The 14,935-nt window shown below is 38.9% G+C and overlaps 1 protein-coding gene across 3 annotated transcripts in view; it reads right to left on the bottom strand.

Moving 5' to 3' along the window:
- ank2a (ankyrin 2a, neuronal) overlaps positions 1–14,935 on the bottom strand; it is a 209,135-nt gene that overhangs the window by 24,887 nt on the left and 169,313 nt on the right. For all 3 annotated transcript variants that reach the window (XM_061976996.2, XM_061976997.2, XM_061976999.2), the window contains 4 exons: positions 1,806–1,883; positions 1,527–1,658; positions 1,144–1,284; positions 836–1,046 (listed from right to left, as the gene is read on the bottom strand). In XM_061976996.2, the coding sequence (XP_061832980.1) occupies positions 836–1,046; positions 1,144–1,284; positions 1,527–1,658; positions 1,806–1,883 (562 nt within the window). The remainder of the gene's footprint in view (positions 1–835; positions 1,047–1,143; positions 1,285–1,526; positions 1,659–1,805; positions 1,884–14,935) is intronic.

Raw genomic sequence — 14,935 nt, 5'->3', positions numbered from 1 at the left:
ATGTGTACCTACATAAATGCTAGTACATCAACTGAGAATTACAGAGGGGGGATACATTTTCTGGCAGGCTGAAAAATTATGTATTTTCCCTATCACATGTTCTGATAGTCCTCAATTACAGAGTGATAAACAGGCTGATCACCTAGCAATATTACACTTTATTACAAAATAGAGAAGGTTAAGACATTGTCTTGAAGCGATATGATTAGGATTACCTGCAACATGTAATGTACAGAATATCAAAATAATTTATTTGGGTATGTTCTAAAATGGTATCTAAACACAGAAGTCTAGCTCCACTCCTCTGAATGCAAGCGCTCCAGCTGCAGAGGATACAAAGTCTGTCTGGGATACAAAATCTGGCACGACACCGGAGCACTGCCAATGTCATTTTTATTGTCAGAAGAAGAGTGTTCGTGTTCATTTTGTGTTAAGCTGTTTAAAAAAGCATAATGTTCGATAAACATTTGCATGAAGCAAATTGTTCAGTCTAGTAGTCTATATAGTATTAAAAACTTGAAATGTTTTTATTAAAGATAAACATTTTTATTTATCTATTATTTATGAGTTAACCACGGACAAAATGCGATTAATCGCTATTAAATATTTTAATCGTTTGACAGCCCTAACAATGACCATAAACTTTAGAATATGAAAACTCAGAACATAATTATTTTTTCATATATCCAAGCAAGGCAGCAAAGGTCAAATAAGTAAAAATGTCCCTTGCTTTGTAGGGGCTACAACCTATTGTATGTCCTTATTCTTGAACTGTGTCAAATATTGCTACAGATATGAACCTTTAGTCATAACATGAATACAATTGTGTATTTACTGCGTGATCTCAAGCTCCTCCAACAGGTCACCATGCATGCTCTCTGAGTGAGTATGTCCAGCAGGCTCCGCCCATGAAGGAATGTCTAACAGAGAAGCGACGGAGAGGTCCTCCTCAGAAACAGCCGGGGGTGGCTTGCGATCAGACTCTATCCTTCTCACAATTCTGGGGCTGTCAACATCCTCTTGCACTGAAGACAGAGCCACTGAGACTAAAAAAATTGCACAGTCGTGAGGAGGTAAAAGAAACACTCTGATTTAGTGTACCGCTAAAAGCGCTTAGACACAAAGATTTGTATACAAAACTACCTTCACTATGGTCCAGTGTTTTCTCAATCTCAGCATACGTTCTCGAGGTTTGCTCTTGAATTGACTTGTTCATCTGGGTTTCAATTAGATGAACAATGTCCATGCGGTTGATCTTGGTCAGTCTTTTAATCAGGCAGTCCTCTGTGGAATTATTATAACATGATTTAAGTATTTCATCAATAATTTGTCCATTCAATTGAAAACCTATTGCTCATATTCTGGGTTAAGAAATTGCAGACTTTTTTGGAACCCATACAGCCATAAGTATTGTCAATTATTTTCACCTGTAGTTTTGGAAATTGGACAGATAACCGGTGTAAAGCAGAGACAGTTTGCGGGACAACCATTTTAATGCAGGAGTTTTGCAGATACCCATTACTTACCCGTGGCATGTTTGCCTTCTCGTTCAGCCCATCGCTGAAGCAAGGCATGACTCTGCTCTTGAAGTGAATTAGGATTCTCTGACCTAACTGACTGGATGTCATCCTCACTGAATTCAAGTTCCCTTGCCAGCTCTGGGGAAATGGATAGCAAAATATGATGTAATATTGAGTCCTTTGTGACGAATCACAATTTACAAGTTATTTTTACACAGAAATACCACAATCGTACACTCTCTCAAAGCTACTGATTTAAAAGTGTAATTTTAGGTGACAACTTACCAGTCCAGCTAAAGCCGAGGAGATCTGCAATGATGGCTAATGTCTCCTCTTTCCTGTCAGCATCATCTTGCCAATCCACTAAATACCACCACAACAAAATAACATATTATATTTTAGTGGCCTAGTAACCTTCACACAAATTTACTATCGTTCCTAATGCTTTATAGCTTATGAACTATAATATGCCTGAAATGATAAGTGGTTATGTAATGTTGATATGGATGAAAATATAAAGGTTGGCGTTTCAAAAATATTACATGGTTAAGGTTTGCAACTAAAATTTAGTAATATTAGTAAAGCTATATTAGTATCAGAGATACCAATAGTCGGCATCAAAATAAGCTGCTATTTCTAAAACCAACATGACCATTGAATCTTGAGATAGCACATACACACAGATGAGATGGACAAACAACTCACCAACATGCAAAACACCATGCACACATGTGATGGCACAATGCTCCGACAAAGGAAAAAAAAGAGTTGTTGCCGCCGAGGAAATAAAAAGCCCATGTAAATCTGGCCATACCTGCCGTACATTCTGAAGTTTGATCATCGGTGATTCTCTGCATCTGTGTTTCCACCTTGTCATCCCAGGTAGGCCTAGATTCAAATACATCCACTGCACTAGAAGACCGGCGAACAGCCGTAACAGGATCTGAATCTGAACTGCCCGAGGCTGGCATGTCATAAGTAAAGATAACAGAATCTGGACTCTTACGACTTGAGCTGCTTATATCATCAGTGTCCAAAGAAACTGAAGATTCTTCTGCCTCACCGATATGGATTCTTTTGTGTTTCTGTTTTGTTGAGAGAATAGGTTTTGCTATTGAAAGGTTGGACTCATATGTTAACTGAGTGCTTTCAGAACAACTCCTGATATTTTTTTGTGAGACATTACTTGGGCCACCATCGGTCTCGGATCTTGTCCTACGTTTCATAGATGTATCTGTCTTTTTTGTGACCAAATCTGGTTCAGATTTCTTTTTTTTGCTGCATTGTGCACCTGAAGAAGACATCTCAATGACCGAACACTGATCTTCCTCATCTTCATCCGGGGATGAGTCGGAAGAATCATAATTCTGCTTTGAATATGCTGATTGATACACTACATTTGCGTTTGACTGAAGATCTGCTATCGTAGAGTCAAGGTAGTTTGCACCATGGCCTTTAAAACCTTCATCATCACTTTGAATAAGGTTCAGCTTGTCCAATCCACTGGGGGAGCCCAGCTGAACTTCTGTAGAGCTGCCAAGATCTGTTTCAGAAAGATGCTTCTCACTCTTTGACTTGTCACTTGAGGGAGGGAAGAGAGTTCTGGGTTTAGGAGTTGGAGCTTCATCATCCCCTGTCTTCTGTAGGATTTCCTTTGCAGCTGAATAACCTTTATCGAATGTTGAAAATGTGTTTTGCTCTTCTCCAATTTCCTCTGAAACAACTTCAGTTGGACATCCCTCTATTTGAAAAAATGCATATCCTTCAGCTTCCTCATCAGCACTTCTTGTTAGATCTATTGCGCCCCCTCTGGTCATTTCAAATAGCTTTCCCTTTTTAAACTGAAATTGATCAGGGGTTATGTCATCAATTGGTGATTGAATAGGTGATTTATCAAGTGTTTTTTGGTCCTCTACTAGATCAGCGTCTTCATTTAAGGTTACAGAGTACACACAACTTGATGTATCATTTCTGGTTTCTTCAGCAAACACCACAGCCATAGGTTCAGTTAAAGAATCTGAACCATTATCAAGCATTGGGTTGTACTTTAAATCATCATCTGGATAGAGAGGTTCAGTAACACCGCTGTAAAAATGTGTCATGTAGTCTTCGTTGTCCTGTATTTCACTTTCGCTTTCTCTGTTTTTCAAAGACTCGTCCTTTTCTGGAAATAATTCCTCTGAGATTCCTGTCTGTGAAGGTTCAAATGAGGATGCATCTCTGTTGGTTCTAGCTTCCTGTTCCATTTCATCAAACGTTTTAATTCTTGCAGCCATTTTAAACATTTCCTCTTCTGGAGTAAACTGTTGGTGTGTGGAATAATCCTCGTTGTCATCTTCATGAAGCGTCGAATATTTGTCACCTTCCATTTGCGTGAAATTTTCTGACTCATCAGGCGTAAAGTCATTTATGCAAATATTTGTGTCATAATCCAAACATGCTTTTAGCTGTGATGCATAATCCTCATACACTGCTGCCTTGTGCGTTATTCCTTCTCCATTTTTTTCGGATTGAGTTGGACTTCCTTCAAGAGAGTCTGGACAAGGAGATTCTCTGGTAGGGCTTGGCTCAATGGAGTCTGGAGATCTTTTTGACGATGTATCCTCTGCGACAGGACTTGCCTCCAGCGAATCTTCTCGATAAAGCTCTTTCACTGTGTCATCCATAACCACAGTGTCCAAGTTCTTAAAGTCAGTTGGCCTCTGTGGTATATTTGGGGTAATGGCATCAACATTTGTATCGTCATAATCATTGTGGCATTCGCCTATTGTTTCATTCAGTTTTGTCATTTTCACAGTACTTTCACTGTTGCAACTAAAATGTGAGTTTCCATTTGGTGAAACTGGTGAAAATGTAGATGTGTCTCTGTCAGAGTATTTTGGTATTACAACCTGTCTGCACCTCTCGTGGATTGCATCTTCTTCTGGATAGCCTTGTATCACCACTGGCTCTTCTTTTAAACATTGGTCTAAGTCATGATTTAGCAGTGATAGCATGCCTGAACCATCTTGCTTGATCATAAACTCTTGCTGTTGTGGCTTTCTCTCAATCCAAATTTGGTTAATTGGCATCTGTGATTCACCACTCAGTTGTGTTGTGATTGCTGCACCACTTATTGTATATTCTTGTGTTGCCACATGATAGTCTTTGAAACACTTTTCTAAGTCACTACCAAGGACCGACATAATGCCTGACATAGCCTTCTCTTTGCCGTCAGCCATATCATTCTGCATCTGTGTTTGTTCATCTTGCTTGTCTTCCACATTTGTCTCCTCACTAGAGGGTTTCTGAACATTCTGAAACTGTTCTTGAATAAGGTCCTCTTGTGGAGTCTCATGTGCCACTGGCCTATCTAAGAGGTCTTGGTCTAAGTCACTCTTAAGTAGGGATATCATGCCAGACATATTTTTTACATTTTTGGAGAGTTGATATGAAGACTTCAGCCCCACCCATTCTTTCGTCAGAGGCCCCTCTGTAGTTAAGTAATGTTTGTCTTCAAATGTACGTCTTGCTTCCTCTGTTTCCTTTTGGGCTACAAACCTTGTTGCTAAACATTGATCCAAATCAGTTGCCATGAGGGACTCCAACCCTGACATATCTTTTATTGCTATAGTAGCCTTGCTATCCTTCTTTTTGCTAATGTGGACTTCTACAAATAGTGGTTCATCCACTGTATTGTCTTCATTGTCAGTGTTTATTTGAGGACCGACAGAAAGTGCTTCATCTTCTCCCAAACTGGAATATGGTGTTCTATTTCTGTCCCTACTTTTAACACTTTCGTCAAAATATTTATGTTCTGTGCTGAGCACAACCTCATCAGGGGCAATTTGATGGATGTCTTTCTCTTTATCCTTAGAGAGAATTGTTTGTTCAAAATTTTCCTCAATAATATCCTCTTGCAGTGGTTGATCTGCTACAAACCTTGTTGCTAGACATTGGTCCAAGTCAATTGCCATTAAGGACTGCAACCCTGACATATCTTTTACTACTGTGGAAGCTTTGCTATAATTTTTTCTGCTAATATGGACTTCTTCAAGTAGTGGTTCATCCATTGTATTTTCTTCATCATCATTGTTCATTTGCGGGCCCCGAGCAAGTTCTTCATCATCTTCGCTGAAACTGGAATTAATTGTTTTATTTCTGTCACCACTTTTAACAGTTTCTTCAAAATATTTGTGTTCTGTGCTAATCACACACTCATCAGGGTCGATTTGGTGGATGTCTTTCTCTTTATTCTTGGTTAGGATAATTTGTTCAAAGTTTTCCTCAATAATATACTCTTGCTGTGGTCGATCTCCTAGAACCCTTGTTGCTAGACACTGGTCCAAGTCAGTTGCCATGTACGACTCTAACCCTGACATATCTTTTGCTGCTATAGAAGCCTTACTATCATGTTTTCTGCTAATGTGGACTTCTTCAAGTAGTGGTTCATCCACTGTGATTTCTTCATCATCAGTGTTCATTTGAGGGCCCACAGCAAGTAGTTCATCATCTTCTCCCAAACTGGAGTGAGGTGTTCTATTTTGGTCTTCACTTGTAACCGTTTCTTCAAAATATTTATGTTCTGTGCCGAACACAACCTCATCAGAAGTAATTTGGGGGATGCCTTTGTCTTTATCCTTGGTTAGGATAGTTTGTTCAAAATGTTCCTCAATAATATCCTCTTGCTGTGGTTGATATGCGACAAACCTTGTTGCTAGACACTGATCCAAGCCTGTTGCCATGTAGGACTCTAACCCTGACATATCTTTTGCTGCTATAGAAGCCTTACTATCATGTTTTCTGCTAATGTGGACTTCTTCAAGTAGTGGTTCATCCACTGTGATTTCTTCATCATCAGTGTTCATTTGAGGGCCCACAGCAAGTAGTTCATCATCTTCTCCCAAACTGGAGTGAGGTGTTCTATTTTGGTCTTCACTTGTAACTGTTTCTTCAAAATATTTATGTTCTGTGCCGAACACAACCTCATCAGAGGTAATTTGGGGGATGCCTTTGTCTTTATCCTTGGCTAGGATAGTTTGATCAAAATTTTCCTCAATAATATCCTCTTGCTGTGGTTGATATGCGACAAACCTTGTTGCTAGACACTGATCCAAGCCTGTTGCCATGTAGGACTCTAACCCTGACATATCTTTTGCTGCTATAGAAGCCTTACTATCATGTTTTCTGCTAATGAGGACTTCTTCAAGTAGTGGTTCATCCACTGTGATTTCTTCATCATCAGTGTTCATTTGAGGGCCCACAGCAAGTAGTTCATCATCTTCTCCCAAACTGGAGTGAGGTGTTCTATTTTGGTCTTCACTTGTAACCGTTTCTTCAAAATATTTATGTTCTGTGCCGAACACAACCTCATCAGAGGTAATTTGGGGGATGCCTTTGTCTTTATCCTTGGTTAGGATAGTTTGTTCAAAATTGTCCTCAATAATATGCTCTTGCTGTGGTTGATCTGCTACAAACCTTGTTGCTAGACACTGATCCAAGCCTGCTGCCATGTAGGACTCTAACCCTGACATATCTTTTGCTGCTATAGAAGCCTTACTATCATGTTTTCTGCTAATGTGGACTTCTTCAAGTAGTGGTTCATCCACTGTGATTTCTTCATCATCAGTGTTCATTTGAGAGCCCACAGCAAGTAGTTCATCATCTTCTCCCAAACTGGAGTGAGGTCTTCTATTTTGGTCTTCACTTGTAACTGTTTCTTCAAAATATTTATGTTCTGTGCCGAACACAACCTCATCAGAGGTAATTTGGGGGATGCCTTTGTCTGTATCCTTCGTTAGGATAGTTTGTTCAAAATTTTCCTCAATAATATGCTCTTGCTGTGGTTGATCTGCTACAAACCTTGTTGCTAGACACTGATCCAAGCCTGCTGCCATGTAGGACTCTAACCCTGACATATCTTTTGCTGCTATAGAAGCCTTACTATCATGTTTTCTGCTTATGTGGACTTCTTCAAGTAGTGGTTCATCCACTGTGATTTCTTCATCATCAGTGTTCATTTGAGGGCCTACAGCAAGTACTTCATCATCTTCTCCCAAACTGGAATAAGGGGTTCTACTTCCTTCTCCACATATAACAGTTTCTTCAAAATATTTATGTTCTGTGCCAAACACAACCTCATCAGAGGTAATTTGGTGGATGTCTTTGTTTTTATCCTTGGTTAGGATAATGTGTTCAAAATGTTCCTCAATAATATGCTCTTGTTGTGGTTGATCTGCTACAAACCTTGTTGCTGGACACTGATCCAAGTCAGTTGCCATGAATGACTCCGACATACCTTTCACTCCTGTGGGACACTGGTTATCAGTTGTCCTGCCCATGTGGACTTCTTCAAGTAGTGGTCTATCCACTATGATTTCTTCATCATCAGTGTTCATTTGAGGGCCTACAGCAAGTACTTCATCATCTTCTCCCAAACTGGAATAAGGGGTTCTACTTCCTTCTCCACATATAACAGTTTCTTCAAAATATTTATGTTCTGTGCCAAACACAACCTCATCAGAGGTAATTTGGTGGATGTCTTTGTTTTTATCCTTGGTTAGGATAATGTGTTCAAAATATTCCTCAATAATATGCTCTTGCTGTGGTTGATCTGCTACAAACCTTGTTGCTGGACACTGATCCAAGTCAGTTGCCATGAATGACTCCGACATACCTTTCACTCCTGTGGGACACTGGTTATCAGTTGTCCTGCCCATGTGGACTTCTTCAAGTAGTGGTCTATCCACTGTGATTTTCTCATCATCAGTGTTCATTTTAGAGCCCACAACAAGTATTTCATCATTTTCTCCGAAACTGGAATAAGGGGTTCTATTTCTGTCTCCACTTATAACCGTTTCTTCAAAATATTTGTGTCCTGTGTCGAACACATCCTCATCAGAGGTAATTTGGTGGATGCTTTTCTTTTTATCTTTGGTTAGGATAAGTTGTTCAAAATGTTCCTCAATAATATCTTCTTGCTCTGGTTGATCTGCTTCAAACTTTGTGGCTGGACACTCATCCAAGTCAGCTGCCATGAAGGACTCCAACCCTGACATATCTTTTGCTTGTGTAGGAGCCTTGCCATCATTGTTTCTGCTTATGTAGACTTCTTCAAGTAGTGGTTCATCCACAGTGCTTTCTTCATTATCAGTGTTGAATTGAGAGCCCAAAGCAAGTGGTTCATCATCTTCTCCGTAACTGGAATGAGGTGTTCTATTTTGGTCTCCACTTGTAACTGTTTCTTCAAAATATGTATGTTCTGTTCCAAACACAACCTCATCAGAGGTAATTTCATGAATGTATTTTTCTTTTTTATTCAGGACAACTTGTTCAACATTTTCCTCAATGATATCCTCTTGCTTTGGTTGATCTGCTTCAAATCTTGCTGCTGGACACTGATCCAAGTCAGTTGCCATAAAGGATTCCAACCCTGACATATCTTTTGTTGCTATGGAAGCCTTGCTATCGGTTTTCCTGTTAATGTATACCTCATCAAGTAATGGCTCATCATCTATGACCTTTTCATTGTTAATCTTCGTATGATGGACAACTGCAGGTCCTTCATAGTCTTCTCCCAAACTGGAAAGAGGTGCCCTAATTATATCTCCACTTACAGGAGTTTCTTCAAAATATTTATGCTCTGAGCTGAAAGCAAATGTGTCAGAGGCAATTGGGTGAATGTCTTTCTCTTTATCCTTTGTTAGGATAATTTGTTCAAATTTTTTCTCAATAATATCCTCTTGGGGTGGTTGATCTGCTTTAAACCTTGGGGCTAGACATTGATCCAAATCAGTTGCCATGAAGGACTCCAACCCAGACATATCCTTTTCTATTGTGGGATGCTGGTTATCGGTTTTCCTGCCAATGTGGACTTCTTCAAGTACTGGCTCTTCAATTATGACCTCTTCTGTATCAGTGTTCATTTGTTGAGCAACTTCAAGTCCTTCATTGTTCTCTCGAGTCCCGATTTGAGGTGTCCAAATGTCGACATTCGTGTCTGTAGATTCAGCCATGTTTTCTGGACTTTGCTTGCCATCGAACATGTTTTGATTTTCAAGAGAAACTGTTCCTATTGATGGACTGTAGAATGGTACTCTATCAACCAATGTTTCTTCATCTGATGTCTCCAGCTGATTGCTGATATTCAAGGTTGTGGATGTTTTCTTGAATAGCTGGTATTCAGGACTTTCTTCTAGTTCAGCCTTTATGTCAGCACTGAAGTCTTCAGAAGGTCTGCGGTCAGGGCTGATCTGCAAGTCTTCAGATAAAGTCATTCCAGTACCAGTAGATTGTTGTCCAACTTGTATCATACCCAGTCCTCTCCCTGGCAACAGTTCGCTCCGAGGACTAATCATTCCATCCTTATGCTGAATCGTATCAGTTCTTTCTACGTTGTTTCCAATACAGCTAGTGTCCGAAATTAGCTGGGATTTTGCTTCCTGTGCACCGGCTGCTTCTTTGGGAATAATGGGTCCCTCTGTTGAAATACTTGAGGAAGCCTTGGATTTGTGTTCAAAAAGCCCACGTTTACTCTTTGAAGGGTCCTGCCCTGTCTGGAATGCTCTCGTTAGCTCCTTAACAGACAAACTCTCCCTTTCTGAAGACTCAGTTGACATTTTGCGTGAGTAAATGCCTGCATCATCACAAAATGTGACAGTCTTTGCAACATTTGCATCTAAAATTAACAGTGATTCCTTTGAGGTGCCTTTTAGTATGCCTATTGGTTGATTTTCAGAGTCAGTTGTGTCACTTTCCTGAAAGTCATTTTCATAGGGATCTTTGAAGCTATGACTTTGGGGTTTTGGTGTCTGTGCAGGACTTTGGTCATTCCCCTGTTTCTCTTCAGAATCTGCTGATTCGCTTGTTAGAGTGAAATCACAAGAAGCCAATGCTTTGTGCTCGAAAAGGCCTGATTTATTTTTCGAAGGGTCTTGACCGGTCTGAAATGCTTTCATAAGTTCCTTAACAGACATTGTTTCTTCCAATCTTTCTGTCTGAGATTTGGGTGATTTGGGAAGACTGGGGAGTTGTGGCATGTCACCCTCCATTTTTGTTGTGGTAACCAATGATCTTGAAATCTGTACCACAGCATGTTTTTGTCCCTCCTCTTCTTCAACTTTATTTTGTAACGCTTTAACACGGTCCTTTATTGATCCTATAGTTGTCTCAACCACACGAGGAGAATCTGGTGGATCGATTACTGGTGTGGGAACGATATCCCTCTCGTTAAGAACAGCATCACCATCTAAAGACTCCTCAGAGCTCATCGTTTCAAGCTCACCCTCTGAGCTACTATATCCAGAACGGTCTCTGTCCCGAAGTTTTCTCCTAATAGGTTTTTTTATATTTGGGGGTCGTTTTTTACCATTAGACGTCACAATAAGCTGTGTATTTTGGACAAGCTCCTGAGAAACACCCATTTGGTCTACGCTGAGGCACGAGTCCATGCTTGTTACGTCTCTGTTTGCTGTGGCAGTTCTATTTGATGTGCTTTTTTGTTCAACAGGTACTGTCCTTACTTTAACTAAGACCTGCTCTGCCTTTTTAGCACCACCTTCCTGATGTTTAGTGTTATTGAGCCCTTCACTTTGAATCTCTCCAGCTTTTTGGTGTCTCTCTCTGAAGCCATATTTAGCCAGAGCCTCGTTTCCCTCTGTCCATTTAACACCATTAGTGTCCACATTTATGACGCGATCCCCTTGCTCGGAAAGTAAAACAGGAATTTTCATGTCAGACATGTCGGAGAGAAGATCAGGGCTTGCAAGGGTCGCAGGGTCGAGAGGTTGATTTGTTTTCAGTGAAAACGTCTCCATCGATTCAGATTCATCATCTTACGTTAAAGTTTTATCAACCAAAAAGGGTAAAGAACATAGGGACAAATTAAGTGGGGAAGAGAGACATCAGAAAACTGTGATCAAGACAATGCCATTAAAAGCCAGATTGAGTTCAGAGATCAAGGAAAAGATCGATAGGGCAGACAATAAGGAAGTTCAAAAAACTACAAACAAAAAAGTGATCCTGGCGAGTTTATAGGAAAGTTAAGCAGCAAGAGCATAAGCAGAGACATGAGAAGTAAAATACGTTTGAAGGCTGACTTTGATTGTAATATCCCAATTTAAGTAAGAAAAAAACAAAAAACAAATGAAGTTGGCAAACGGAACAAACACAAACAACAATAAAAACAGCAACACTTTGTATGGAACAAAAGGACAGGAATGAAGAACTGACAAACCCTCTCAAGATTGCTACTGACATGTAGAGTCATGTCTGGCAACAAACCAAGCTATAAAACACAGAACGCATACACTTGCAAAATAATTTTAGAAAATTGCACTAGAGAGAAAGATTGAAGTGTTTATTGAACTAAAAAAATTAATAAAGTTTTGCAATTAAGTTATGATCTGTTTTTTTGACTACTACCATGCACAAGAAGTAAAACCAACTTAGGGAAAACATGTAAATAAAACAGTCAATGAATGAAACTATGCTTGGTGAGGTGAGAACTTATGTGTTTTATGTCAAATATAAACATACTATTACGTTGTAGTGCAGTGACTAAATACATTTAGTATTGTGTCTGGATAGGGGTGTAACGGCACATACTGTATATTCGTCATTAGATTTTTGGTTATGGGCTAGAAGCCTACTTAGTTCCCACCTGGGACTCATTAAGTGAGGGACAGGAAGTGTAAATGCTCAGCGGTGTCACATGTTTACAAACATGTAAACAAATACAGAGTAGACTTGGTATTTATCCTAACCTTTGGCTACCAGGAGTAGTTTAAGTCTCCTGTTGGGGACCACTTTGCCTTCTCGCTGAATGTGATATAAACAGACACAGACAAGGGGATAGGACAGAAAAAACAAAAGCGGTGTGCCAATGTTCCGACGAGATGTGCATCCCCTTGCTATAACACAGAAACCTGTTTAAATGCTTTACAGTGCGGATTTCCCCTGACAGTATATTGTACATCCATTTCAAAACGAGTTACAAAGGCTCCTAATTTGACTGCTCACAGATGTGGTAACAAATTCTGTCATTTTCAACACTATTATTCGTCTATTAGCTAATTTACTCTTAATAGCCAGTTATTTTCTGTCGTAACATGGTTTTGTATACAGTTTAGTTCAAGTGTACTAAGCACTTATTATTCTGTTGTTTGGATACGTAAGATTTGTTTGGGGCCATCCTACTAATTTGGATATCGATCCAATACCAAGTATTTACAGGGGCAGTACTGCTCAAACCAATGTTGGGACTGATACTTAACATTGTCAAGATCACAAATTATTCCCTTTGTTCAAACCACCAAAAACACAGGATGGCCATGTAACAATACATTTATTTTTTCCCCCTTTCTTCTCTATTATTACAGACCAAATGAAAATAAAGAACAATACAAAATAAAATCAATAAACAGGTCTAATTAAATTGTTTTTGTTTTTCCTCTGGTGTTTGTGAACAATTAAACAAAAAGACCAAAAACATGATTTGGTGATAGAAAAAACATTGATCTAATTATTGTTATATCAACCATATATGGATAATGTTCTTCATATTGTTACTGTCGATATTTGTACTGAGTAGTGTAGCATGTTTAGCTATTTGTCATCCTCCAGTGATAATGAGCTTGTAAAAAACATCGTTTATCGAGGATTGCTGCCTTAGAAGCGGCTTTACACTGTGGAGGGACGTTAGCCACTCGCTTGCTAAGAAGGATGCTTCATTAAAGTTCAGTACGCGGTCGATTATTTGTCGCTGTCAAATTTGCGGTACACAGCAACATGTATTATTACGATATGATGATAGTATTAAAAGCTCTTTCGCCGGCCAAATTCATATTGTTGATATCGAAAATCGTCTTTTGCACAACCCTAACTCAAGTGAAAGATTCCTTCAAAATGGAAATTGCTGTCTTTAGCTGACAACAAACAAAGCTAATGCGTGAGTGTTACATAAGGCGTAGTTTACGTCATTGTGTAGTACAATCGGGAAAAGAGAGCAATATAATTCTTACTATACTTTGGAAAGTTAGTTCCAAGTTAGTAGGCATAAAGGTTGCAAACAGCTCCTTTAGGGCAATATGGAAAAAAGAAATAAAAAATAGCCTGCTCAGTGGCCTTGTGGTTAGAGTGTCCGCCCTGAGATCGGTAGGTTGGAATTGGGGGTTAAATCACCAAAATGATTGCCGAGCACGGCCCCTGCTGCTGCTTACTGCTTCCCTCACTTCCCGGGGGGTGGAACAAGGCGATGGGTCAAATGGAGATGGTAATTTTATCACACCTAGTGTGTGTGTGTGACTATCAGTGGTACTTTAACTTTAACTTTAATGCAGACTGTTCAAACTGTTACTTTAGAATCATTACATTTTACAAAAAAAAAACTATTTTATGCTTTTAAAATTGTGTAATTTTTATCTTTTATTGGATGCTTGTATTTATTACAAATTTCCCAAGCAATAGTTGTTTAGATTTTATTTTAAAAATCATTAATGCATGATATTTTGTTCAGAACAGAACCGTGATCTTAAAACCGAGGTACTGGACCTTGATTATGGTATGCCGTTACACCCCTATATCTGAAGATACAGGTGAAACCCCCAAAATTTGCATATCGTGCAAAAGTCCATTCATGTCAGCAATTCAACTTCAAATGTGAAACTAATATGTGATGTAAACTCATTACATGCAAAGTGAGATATGTCAAGCCTTTATTTGTTATATTTTTGATGATCATTGCATGCCGTTTAAAAAAAAAAATTAATTCAAGGTTTTCATAAGATAAAAGCTGTGATTATCAAATTTATATCAGAAAAAGGCTTGAAATGTCTTGAGTGGCATGTTATGAGCCTAAGTTATATATTAGTTTCACCTTGTAAATCTAATTGCTAAAATAAACAAGCCTTTGCAAATTTTTTTTTTTTTTAATTTCACCTGTATATAAAGTAAATACAGATACACCTAAATTAAAAGACAACAAATAACACATTTCTACCATAATTTATGAACAAAACAAGTTTTCATTGACCTGAGTTGACAAACATATATATTTTGATTATAGTAAATTTACAAATCAAGAAAAGGAAGGAAGGGAGGAAAAGAAAAAGCTAAGATAGAGAATCTAGAGAAAGTGAAATGCAGAGTAGGGAAGCCATAGCCTAGCTGCCAGTCACATGTCCCTCGAGTGTTAGTAGAGCAAATTAACAAAGCAGGGGTTATTCGGAATGATGAGTATATAGAACAGTGCTCTTATGTCTGTTTTATATACTTGCTATTGTATGTCACAACCTTTATGACCAACTATGTGTCAATGGATTCTTTGGAGTTTTTATCATAAGAAATGTGAGCACATGTACAATAATGTGGAATTTCTGCTCAATGTGGTTGTGTTTGTAAAGAAAAACACTGTCAGTGAAGCTGACGTGTTAAGAAAG

The sequence above is a fragment of the Nerophis lumbriciformis genome, linkage group LG16, assembly GCF_033978685.3.
Source record: "Nerophis lumbriciformis linkage group LG16, RoL_Nlum_v2.1, whole genome shotgun sequence".
In the NCBI taxonomy this organism is placed as follows: Eukaryota; Metazoa; Chordata; class Actinopteri; order Syngnathiformes; family Syngnathidae; genus Nerophis; species Nerophis lumbriciformis.
Note: the sequence above shows the minus strand (reverse complement) of the source record. Positions and strands in the feature narration are given on the sequence as shown.